At 38.8% G+C, this 12,485-nt stretch overlaps 1 protein-coding gene across 2 annotated transcripts in view; it reads left to right on the forward strand.

Annotated features, from left to right (window-relative positions):
* The window catches only part of LOC133571245 (PHD finger protein 20-like), a 46,640-nt gene extending 36,458 nt beyond the window's left edge, over positions 1 to 10,182 (forward strand). For both annotated transcript variants that reach the window (XM_061924219.1, XM_061924218.2), the window contains exons 16-17: positions 7,772 to 7,937; positions 9,684 to 10,182. In XM_061924219.1, the coding sequence (XP_061780203.1) occupies positions 7,772 to 7,937; positions 9,684 to 9,826 (309 nt within the window). In that variant the 3' untranslated portion in view covers positions 9,827 to 10,182. The remainder of the gene's footprint in view (positions 1 to 7,771; positions 7,938 to 9,683) is intronic.
* The last annotated feature ends 2,303 nt before the right edge of the window (positions 10,183 to 12,485 follow it).

Genomic DNA, 12,485 nt, shown 5'->3' on the forward strand with positions numbered 1-12,485 from the left:
ATACTTTTCTAAACAAACGGGACCACAAAAAATGTCATTATTGTCTTTATTTGAACAAAAAATCTTCGGGTGCATTAAACATATGTTTATTATTGTAATTTAGTCCTTAAATAAAATAGTGAACATACTAGACAACTTGTCTTTTAGTAGTAAGTAAACAAACAAAGACTCCCAATTAGTCTGCTGATGTATGCAATAATATGTTGTGTCATTTATCATTCTATTATTTTTGTCAACATTATGAGGGACAAACTGTAAAAATGTATTATTAATCCACTTGTTCATTTACTGGTAATATCTGCTTACTTTCTGTTTTAACATGTTCTGTCTACACTTCTGTTGAAATGTAATAATTACTTATTCTTCTCTTGTTTGATACTTTACATTAGTTTTGGATGATACCATAAATGTAGGTATTGATCCGATACCAAGTAGTTATAGGATCATACATTGGTCATATTCAAAGTCCTCATATGTCCAGGGACATATTTCCTGAGTTTATAAACATAATATGATTTTTTTTTAAAAGAAAATAGATTTTGTGACGATAAAAAATATCGATGTAATCATAGTAGTATCGCCTGGATACCCTCTTGTACTTGGTATCATTACAGTGGATGTCAGGTGTAGATCCATTCATGGCATTTGATTATATTCAGGCACGCTGGCTTTTGTTAGCAGTGACGCCGGTGAGCTATTGTATCCTCCTACGGTGTGTAGTGAAGCATGTTTAGCTATTCCTCGTCCTGCAGTGATAATGATACTTGTAAGAAACTTACTTTATTAGGATTAATGATTTAGACGTAGATAAAACACTGCCCGTATGCAGCTGAGATAGGCTCCAGCACCCCCCGCGACCCCTAACGGGACAAGCGGTAGAAAATGGATGGCTCGGATCACGATACCATACTAGTATCAACTCTAGTTCAAACTGTGTGTAATGTTACAGCGGCCAAAATAATGAAATGTACTTGTTTAATAAAACCTCTGCCCTGTTTTTAATGAACACTTTAATGTTGGTCATATGGTGGCACTTGGTAAAAAAAAAAAAAGTTTGACAGACTAATTTATGACGTTCTGACAATTAAATTGGGTCTTTTTAATTCATTTTTAAATAATGCAAGTAATTATTTTGTTGTGATTAATCTGATTAAAAACAAGTAATCGTTTCAAAGTGCAACCCCCCCAAAGTCTCTTCTCTGACAAAAACAAAATAATCCATGCTGTCTTCAACTAGAGGTGGGCGATACGGCTGAACTGTATTACGATGTAAGTCTTCTATAATGGTAAATATCGATAATTAACTGATATTTTTTTAATGACCTATGGAAAAATACATTTTTATTTCCAAATGTAACCTTCCTCTGATTATAATCCCCCCAGCTATCAAGGCAGAAAGGAAATGTCAACACAAGCGTGGGAAACACTGTAAACAAAATAGTAAAATCACATTGAACACTTAAACATAAGCTCTTAAAATGAAGGAATATGTAAGAAATGCTTCTTAAAGTGTACCAAAATAGTGCAAAGTGTGAAAATGTAAACATAGAGAAACCCGAGAAGAACTATTTTCTGCAGGTTTAGTAGCAGTTACAGCTGTGCTCTAAAGGGTGAGCGCGGCTAAGGTGGTGTGGTATTAGCGGTCTTGCCTTGCATCATTTACAGACCACATTGGTCCTGACTATGGTCCCTTCAAAAAGTGCCGTACTGTCCAGGTGACTTTTCCTCTTTTATCCACAATTTCTTCATTTTTACTTTCTCTTCTCGCCGCCAGACAACCAAACGTCATAGTTAATACTGTCACCTGATTGGCTGTTAGCATGTCCCACCCACTGATCAGTGCACTTCGAGAGTGCCTTTGTTATTTATTTTTTCCCCGATTACATGTCTATATTGATATCGTTTCATCGCCCAGCCCTCGCTTTAACATGTAGTGATCCTAGTTATGGGCCTGCTGCAATGCCAGCTGCCCATATGCTAATGGTAGCATGCTCACAATAAAGTGCTAACTTTTTTTTCCAAATGTTACACTTTTTTTTCACTAATTCCACAGCGATACACCTTCCAGTCATATAACTTAGTATGTGAAGCAAGCTAACTGTTAGCATATTAACATTAGCATGCTAGCGTGCTACCATTAAAGTGCGAGCTTTTTGAGCAAATTTTGCAACCGTTTACCCTACAGTCATTTAACCTGGTACAGTATGTGACACTTTTTACTTTGTTAGCATGCTAACATGAAAGTGCTAACTTTTTTAGCTAATGTGACATTATTTACTCTAATTCTCCAACCATACACCGTAGTCCTATAACTTGGTATGTGACACAAGCTAACTGTTAGCATGCTAGCACGCTAACAATAAAGTGCTAACTTTTTTCCCCAAATTTTACACTTTTTTTCACTAATTCCACAGCGATACACCTTCCAGTCATATCAATCAATCAATCAATCAATCAATGTTTATTTATATAGCCCTAAATCACAAGTGTCTCAAAGGGCTGCACAAGCCACAACGACATCCTCGGTATAGCCCACATAAGGGCAAGGAAAAACTCACCCCAGTGGGACGTCGATGTGAATGACTATGAGAAACCTTGGAGAGGACCGCATATGTGGGTAACCCCCCCCCCTCTAGGGAGACCGAATGCAATGGATGTCGAGTGGGTCTAACATAATATTGTGAGAGTCCAGTCCATAGTGGATCCAGCATAACAGTAAGAGTCCAGTCCACAGTGGGGTCAGCAGGAAACCATCCCGAGCGGAGACGGGTCAGCAGCGCAGAGATGTTCCCAACCAATATACAGGCGAGCGGTCCACCCCGGGTCCCGACCCCGGACAGCCAGCACCCCATCCATGGCCACCGGATCTGTGTGTCTTCCCCTCCACAAGGGATAGGGGGGAGCAGAGGAGAAAAGAAAAGAAACGGCAGATCAACTGGTCTAAAAAAGGGGGGCTATTCAAAGGCTAGAGTATACAAATGAGTTTTGAGATGGGACTTAAATGTTTCTACTGAGGTAGCATCTCTAACTGTTACCGGGAGGGCATTCCATAGTGCTGGAGCCCGAATAGAAAACGCTCTACAGCCCGCAGACTTTTTTGGGCTCTGGGAATCACTAATAAGCCGGAGTTCTTTGAACGCAGATTTCTTGCCGGGACATATGGTACAATACAATCGGTAAGATAGGCTGGAGCTAGACCGTGTAGTATTTTATACGTAAGTAGTAAAACCTTAAAGTCGCATCTTAAGTGCACAGGAAGCCAGTGCAGGTGAGCCAGTATAGGCGTAATATGATCAAACTTTCTTGTTCTTGTCAAAAGTCTAGCAGCCGCATTTTGTACCAACTGTAATCTTTTAATGCTAGACATAGGGAGACCCGAAAATAATACGTTACAGTAATCGAGACGAGACGTAACGAACGCATGAATAATGATCTCAGCGTCGCTAGTGGACAAAATGGAACGAATTTTAGCGATATTACGGAGATGAAAGAAGGCCGTTTTAGTAACACTCTTAATGTGTGACTCAAAGGAGAGAGTTGGGTCGAAGATAATACCCAGATTCTTTACTGAGTCGCTTTGTGTAATTGTTTGGTTGTCAAATGTTAAGGTGGTATTATCAAATAAATGTCGGTGTTTAGCAGGACCGATAATCAGCATTTCCGTTTTCTTAGTGTTGAGTTGCAAGAAGTTAGCGGACATCCATTGTTTAATTTCATTAAGACACGCCTCCAGCTGACTACAATCCGGCGTGTTGGTCAGCTTTAGGGGCATGTAGAGTTGGGTGTCATCAGCATAGCAATGAAAGCTAACACCGTATTTGCGTATGATGTCGCCTAGCGGCAGCATGTAAGTACTAAAGAATGCAGGGCCAAGAACCGAACCTTGGGGGACGCCGCACGTTACCTTAACATAGTCCGAGGTCACATTTTTATGGGAGACGCACTGCATCCTGTCAGTAAGATAAGAGTTAAACCACGACAAGGCTAAGTCTGACATACCAATACGTGTTTTGATACGCTCTAATAAAATGTTATGATCGACGGTATCGAAAGCAGCGCTAAGATCAAGAAGCAGCAACATAGATGACGCATCAGAATCCATCGTTAGCAGTAGATCATTAGTCATTTTTGCGAGGGCTGTCTCTACTATAACTTAGTATGTGAAACAAGCTAACTGTTAGCATATTAACATTAGCATGCTAGCGTGCTACCATTAAAGTTTGAGTTTTTTGAGCAAATTTTGCAACCGTTTACCCTACAGTCATTTAACCTGATATGTGACACTTAATGTTAGCCTGCTAACATTAAAGTGCTAAATTTTTTAGCTAATTTTTTACACTATTTACTCTAATTCTCCAACCATACACCTTAGTCCTATAATTTGGTATGTGACACAAGCTAACTGTTAGCATGCTAGCACGCTAACAATAAAGTGCTAACTTTTTTCAAATTTTACACTTTTTTTCTCAAATTTTGCAGCGATACACCTTGCAGTCAGATAACTTGGTATATGAAACAAGCTAACTGTTAGCATATTAACGTTAGCATGCTAGCGTGCTATCATTGAAGTGTGAGGTTTTTGAGCAAATTCTGCAACCGTTTACCCTACAGTCATTTAACCTGGTATGTGACACTTGTTACTCTGTTAGCATACTAACATGAAAGTGCTAACTTTTTTAGCTAATTTGACATTATTTACTCTAATTCTCCAACCATACACCTTAGTCCTATAATTTGGTATGTGACACAAGCTAACTGTTAGCATGCTAGCACGCTAACAATAAAGTGCTAACTTTTTTTTCAAATTTTACACTTTTTTGTCAAATCTTGCAGCGATGCACCTTGCAGTCATATAACTTGGTATGTCAAACAAGCTAACTGTTAGCATATTAATGTTAGCATGCTAGTGTGCTACCATTAAAGTGTGAGCTTTTTGAGCAAATTTTGCAACCGTTTACCCTACAGTCATTTAACCTGGTATGTGACACTTTTTACTTTGTTAGCATGCTAACATGAAAGTGCTAACTTTTTTAGCTAATGTGACATTATTTACTCTAATTCGCCAACCATACACCTTAGTCCCATAACTTGGTATGTGACACAAGCTAACTGTTAGCATGCTAGCACGCTAACAATAAAGTGCTAACTTTTTCCCCCAAATTTTACACTTTCTTTCACTAATTCCACAGCGATACACCTTCCAGTCATATAACTTAGTATGTGAAACAAGCTACCTGTTAGCATATTAACATTAGCATGCTAGCGTGCTACCATTAAAGTGCAAGCTTTTTGAGCAAATTTTGCAGCCGTTTACCCTACAGTCATTTAACCTGGTATGTGACACTTAATGTTAGCCTGCTAACATTAAAGTGCTACATTTTTTAGCTAATTTTACACTATTTACTCTAATTCTCCAACCATACACCTTAGTCCTATAACTTGGTATGTGACACAAGCTAACTGTTAGCATGCTTGCACACTAACAATAAAGTGCTAATTTTTTTTCAAATGTTACAATTTTTTCTCTAATTTTGCAGCGATACACCTTGCAGTCATATACCTTGGTATGTGAAACAAGATAACTGTTAGCATGTTAACATTAGCATGCTAGCGTGCTACCATGAAAGTGCAAGCTTTTTGAGCTATTTTTGCAACCGTTTACCCTACAGTCATTTACCTGGTATGTGACACTTCTTACTCTGTTAGCATGCTAACATTAAAGTGCTAACTTTTTTTAAAGCTAATTTTACACTTTTTACTCTAATTTCCCAGCCATACACCTTAGAGTCATATAACTTGATATGTGACACAAGCTAACTGTTAGCATGCAAACATTAGCATGCTAACTTTTTGAGCTAGTTTTGCTACTGTTTACACCAGAGTCATATAACTTGGTATGTGACATTTGTTAACTGTCGGAATGCAAACGATAGCATGCTGGCCAGCTAACTTAAGCATGCTATGTTTTTCATCTACAAACCCCGTTTCCATATGAGTTGGGAAATTGTGTTAGATGTAAATATAAACGGAATACAATGATTTGCAAATCATTTTCAACCATATTCAGTTGAATATGCAACAAAGACAACATATTTGATGTTCAAACTGATAAACGTTTTTTTTTTTGCAAATAATCATTAACTTTAGAATTTGATGCCAGCAACAAGTGACAAAGAAGTTGGGAAAGGTGGCAATAAATACTGATAAAGTTGAGGAATGCTCATTAAACACTTATTTGGAACATCCCACAGGTGTGCAGGCTAATTGGGAACAGGTGGGTGCCACGATTGGGTATAAAAACAGCTTCCCAAAAAATGCTCAGTCTTTCACAAGAAAGGATGGGGCGAGGTACACCCCTGTGTCCACAACTGCAAGAAATTTAGGGATTTCACCATCTACGGTCCATAATATCATCAAAAGGTTCATAGAATCTGGAGAAATCACTCCACGTAAGCGGCATGGTCGGAAACCAACATTGAATGACCGTGACCTTCGATCCCTCAGACGGCACTGTATCAAAAACCGACATCAATCTCTAAAGGATATCACCACATGGGCTCAGGAACACTTCAGAAAACCACTGTCACTAAATACAGTTGGTCGCTATATCTGTAAGTGCAAGTTAAAGCTCTATTATGCAAAGCGAACGCCATTTATCAACAACATCCAGAAATGCCACCGGCTTCTCTGGGCCCGAGATCATCTAAGATGGACTAATGCAAAGTGGAAAAGTGTTCTGTGGTCTGACGAGTCCACATTTCAAATTGTTTTTGGAAATGATAAATGATAAATGATAAATGGGTTGTACTTGTATAGCGCTTTTCTACCTTCAAGGTACTCAAAGCGCTTTGACACTACTTCCACATTTACCCATTCACACACACATTCACACACTGATGGAGGGAGCTGCCATGCAAGGCGCTAACCAGCACCCATCAGGAGCAAGGGTGAAGTGTCTTGCTCAGGACACAACGGACATGACGAGGTTGGTACTAGGTGGGGATTGAACCAGGGACCCTCGGGTTGCGCACGGCTACTCTCCCACTGCGCCACGCCGTCCCTATTCGACATCGTGTCATCCGGACCAAAGGGGAAGCGAACCATACAGACTGTTATTGAGCAAAGTTCAAAAGCCAGCATCTGTGATGGTATGGGGGTGCATTAGTGCCCAAAGCATGGGTAATTTACACATCTGTGAAGGCACCATTAATGCTGAAAGGTACATACAGGTTTTGGAACAACATATGCTGCCATCTAAGCGCCGTCTTTTTCATGGACGCCCCTGCTTATTTCAGCAAGACAATGCCAAGCCACATTCAGCGTGGCTTCGTGAAAAAAGAGTGCAGGTACTTTTCCTGGCTCGCCTGCAGTCCAGACCTGTCTCCCATCGAAAATGTGTGGTGCATTATGAAGCGTAAAATACGACAGCGGAGACCCCGGACTGTTGAACGACTGAAGCTCTACATAAAACAAGAATGGGAAAGAATTCCACTTTCAAAGCTTCAACAATTAGTTTCCTCAGTTCCCAATCGTTTATTGAGTACTACTACATCCTCCATCTTTGAGTCAGCGTGCGCGGCGTACGTGGTCAAGCCCAGGTGATGCTGGGAGAAGTATCTGAAAGAGAGGCTTTGCACAGCAGACTGCTGCTGTTGCTATGGCAACGTGACACCACCACCGCCGGTGACCTATTTTCACGTGAATCTTCGCAGTCTTCCTCCACACACAGAAAGAAAACTGATGTTTCTATGGCGACCATCGCTCCTTACAGGAAGTGAAGCGGGAGGACGAAGACGCAGACGGGCACGGCGAGGACAGAAGGTCACATGGTCACGTGACCTCGGCCACCGAGTGCCAGCTCAACCTGCTGGACCACGTGGAGTGTCTACACCAGCATATCTGCACCAGGATGGACCTGGTGGAGAAAGACCTGGACGGTGAGACGTAAACCCCGCCCCTTTTTCCAAACGCAGTGGAATGCCCCAAAAGATGGACCTATGTCCCCCCTTTTGACGCCCATCATTGCAAATGTTAAAGTGACATTTATTACCATCGTATTATTCATAACCAGCCCTGTAACAAAATATAGGGGGCGGGGAGAAAGGCTGGTTATGAATAATATGTTAAAAAATATAATTGTCATAATATAAAAACTATAATAAGCAATAACATAAATATTGTAGTTAAATAATATAAAAACTAATAGTTAATAACATAATTAGAATTGTTATAGCTACATAAAAACTATAATGTTATAATATAAACTCTAATAGTTAATAACATACAAACTAATAGTTGATAACATAAAAACTATAATAGTTAATAAAAATCTAAACTATAATAGTTAATAAAGTATAATAGTTAATATCAAAAACAGTACAATAGTTAATAACATAAAAACGTTAAAAGTCAATACTATAATCGTTAATAACATAAAAACGTTAATAGTCATTATTATAATAGTTAATAACATAAACAATATAATAGTAACATAAAAAGTATAATAGTTAATCAAATAAAAAGTACAATAGTTATTAAGGTAATAACTATAACCGTTAATAACCTAAAAAATATAATAGTTGATAACCTAAAAACTGTAATAGTAACAAATAAAGTATAATAGTTAATAACATAAAAAAGTATAATAGTTATTTAAAAAAAAAAAGTATAATAGTTAAAAACATAAAAAGTATAATAGTAACATAAAAAGTATAACAGTTAATAACATACAAAACTACAATAGTTAATAACATAAATAACTATAATAGTTATTTTTAAAAGAAAAAGTGTAATAGTTTTTAACATAAAAAATATAATAGTTAACATAAACATTATAATAGTTAATAACATAAAAAGTATAATGGTTACCATAAACTATACGGTTTTTTTTTTTTTAAAGTACAATGGTTAATAACATACAAATTATAATAGTTAATAACTTAAAAAGTATAATAGTTAATAACAAAAAGTGTAATATAAAAAAAAAAAAAAGAAATATAATAGTTAACATAAAAAGTATAATAGTTAACATAAAAAGTATAATAGTAACATAAAAAGTATAAAAGTTAAAAACATAAAAAGTATAATAGTTAATAACATAAAAACTATAATAGTTAATAACGTAAAAAAGTATAATAGTGATTTAAAAAAAAAAGTATAATAGTTAATAACATAAGTATAATAGTTAATAACAAAAAACTAATAGTTATTTAAAAAACAGTATAATTGTAAATAACATAAAAAGTATAATAGTTAATAACATAAATAACTATAATGGTTCTTTAAAAAAAAGTATAATAGTTAATAACATAAAAAGTATAATAGTAACATAAAAAAGTATAATAGTTAATAACATAACTAAAATGTTAGTATAAAAACGTAATAGTTAATTAAGGAATATTTGCAATGAGGAAGGTAAACGTGGCGGTGAAATAATGCTCTTTATGATGAGACTTGAGCTCAGTGAGCGTCTGATGCAAGCAGACTCAATGTCCACTATAGGAAAGTGTTATTCATAACTCCAGCAATGCCTATAAAAGACCACTAGGTGGCAGTAGTGTTTTCCTATTAACAGTGCCACTTCAACTACTTCTGCACTTACATGGTGCCTGGTGGGATACATGGTGGTCCTTTTCTTCATATTTGTCAACTAAACCCTTTTTTTGTGTGTCCTCGCCCGCCAGTGTTGGAGTCCTGGCTGGACCACTCTGGCGAGCTGGAGCCTCCCGAGCCTTTGTCCCGCCTCCCGCAGCTCAAGCAGCGAATCAGGCGGCTGCTGCGAGAGCTGTCAATCATCAGGCACCTGTCCGTACGCCGCTGGCACTGACTTACACACCTAGCATTAGCTTAGCATTAGCATCCCTTCATGTCAGCGTCACACCCAGTTTTTTTTTTTTTACTTTTTAATCACCAAGGGGAAGATAAAAACCACAAACCACGCTTTCACTAAAAGTAATGGGACGAACATTTCCACTAACTGCATTTCCAGAGGACAAGACTGATGATGTCACCGCAGGGTTGTGCGTTCACCACACACAATGTAAACATGATGAAAGTTTTCTATTCTTGTACAAGAAGGTGTAAAAAGTTGTAATTTTGATAGCACACCAGCGAGGTTCTTTCAATCTCCTTTTAAAGGCAAGACGGCGTTCAAGGAGGCCGCTCATTAAACGCTAAAGTTGTGACCGGCGTGTTTTGTTTGACGCACTAACTTGATGACGTCAGCGCTATGTGTTGTCATCCTACTGGTCAGCAGATGGTCACACTGTGTGTGTGTGTGTGTGTGTGTGTGTGTGTGTGTGTGTGTGTGTGTGTGTGTGTGTGTGTGCTTGCTCTGGCAATGCTTACTTAATGGGGACATCGCTCTGTTTGCACAGTCACCTTTAGGGGACCTCTGACGGTATGGGGACAAAAAAAACAGGTCCCCTAAAGCAGTGATGTTCAACCACTCTAGTGTGCCGCGGGAAATTATGCAACTTCCCCTAATTGATCCAAAAAATGCTTTTTTTTTGCAAATCAATAATTCTAATCTGCAAATACTGTGCCGTTCCTTAGTGTCCGTGCTGTGTAGAACTCGGCTGGAGGACTGTGATCCCAATATGCAGACCCCAGCGTGCAGGTAAAAAGGTACGTAACGCTTAAGACAAAAATGAACAAAAGGGAAAGGAAAAGGCAATGACGCATAGGGACGGCTATGTAAAACGACAGTAAAACTGAACTGGCTACAAAGTAAACAAACAGAATGCTGGATGACAGCAAAAACTTGCAGCGTGTGGAGCAGAGACGGCGTACACAAAGTAGTGTGAATTATATTTATATAGTGCTTTTTTCTAGTGACTCAAAGCGCTTTACGTAGTGAAAACCCAATATCTAAGTTACATTTAAACTAATGTGGGTGTCACTGGGAGCAGGTGGGTAAAGTGTCTTGCCCAAGGACACAATGGCAGTGACTAGGATGGCGGAAGCGGGGATCGAACCTGGAACCCTCAAGTTGCTGGCACGGCCACTCTACCAACCGAGCTATACCGCCCCATGTACAAACCCCGTTTCCATATGAGTTGGGAAATTGTGTCAAATGTAAATATAAACGGAATACAATGATTTGCAAATCATTTTCAACCCATATTCAGTTGAATATGCTACAAAGACAACATATTTGATGTTCAAACTAATACATTTTTTTTTTTTTTTGCAAATAATCATTAACTTTAGAATTTGATGCCAGCAACACGTGACAAAGAAGTTTGGAAAGGTGGCTGTAAAAACTGATAAAGTTGAAGAATGCTCATCAAACACTTATTTGGAACATCCCACAGGTGAACAGGCAAATTGGGAACAGGTGGGTGCCATGATTGGGTATAAAAGTAGATTCCATGAAAAGCTCAGTCATTCACAAACAAGGATGGGGCGAGGGTCACCACTTTGTCAACAAATGCGTGAGCAAATTGTTGAACAGTTTAAGAAAAACCTTTCTCAACCAGCTATTGCAAGGAATTTAGGGATTTCACTATCTACGGTCCGTAATATCATCAAAGGGTTCAGAGAATCTGGAGAAATCACTGCACGTAAGCAGCTAAGCCCGTGACCTTCGATCCCTCAGGCTGTACTGCATCAACAAGTGACATCAGTGTGTAAAGGATATCATCACATGGGCTCAGGAACACTTCAGAAACCCACTGTCAGTAACTACAGTTGGTCGCTACATCTGTAAGTGCAAGTTAAAACTCTCCTATGCAAGGCGAAAACCGTTTATCAACAACACCCAGAAACGCCGTCGGCTTCGCTGGGCCTGAGCTCATCTAAGATGGACTGATACGAAGTGGAAAAGAGTTCTGTGGTGTGACGAGTCCACATTTCAAATTGTTTTTGGAAACTGTGGACGTCGTGTCCTCCGGACCAAAGAGGAAAAGAACCATCCGGATTGTTATAGGCGCAAAGTTAAAAAGCCAGCATCTGTGATGGTATGGGGGTGTATTAGTGCCCAAGACATGGGTAACTTACACATCTGTGAAGGCGCCATTAATGCTGAAAGGTACATACAGGTTTTGGAGCAACATATGTTGCCATCCAAGCAACTTTACCATGGACGCCCCTGCTTATTTCAGCAAGACAATGCCAAGCCACGTGTTACATCCACGTGGCTTCATAGTAAAAGAGTGCGGGTACTAGACTGGCCTGCCTGTAGTCCAGACCTGTCTCCCATTGAAAATGTGTGGCGCATTATGAAGCCTAAAATACCACAACGGAGACCCCCGGACTGTTGAACAACTTAAGCTGTACATCAAGCAAGAATGGGAAAGAATTCCACCTGAGAAGCTTCAAAAATGTGTCTTCTCAGTTCCCAAATGTTTACTGAGTGTTGTTAAAAGGAAAGGCCATGTAACACAGTGGTGAACATGCCCTTTCCCAACTACTTTGGCACGTGTTGCAGCCATGAAATTCTAAGTTAATTATTATTTGCAAAAAAAAAATAAAGTTTATGAGTT

Source organism: Nerophis lumbriciformis, linkage group LG01 (assembly GCF_033978685.3).
Source record: "Nerophis lumbriciformis linkage group LG01, RoL_Nlum_v2.1, whole genome shotgun sequence".
Taxonomy (NCBI): domain Eukaryota; kingdom Metazoa; phylum Chordata; class Actinopteri; order Syngnathiformes; family Syngnathidae; genus Nerophis; species Nerophis lumbriciformis.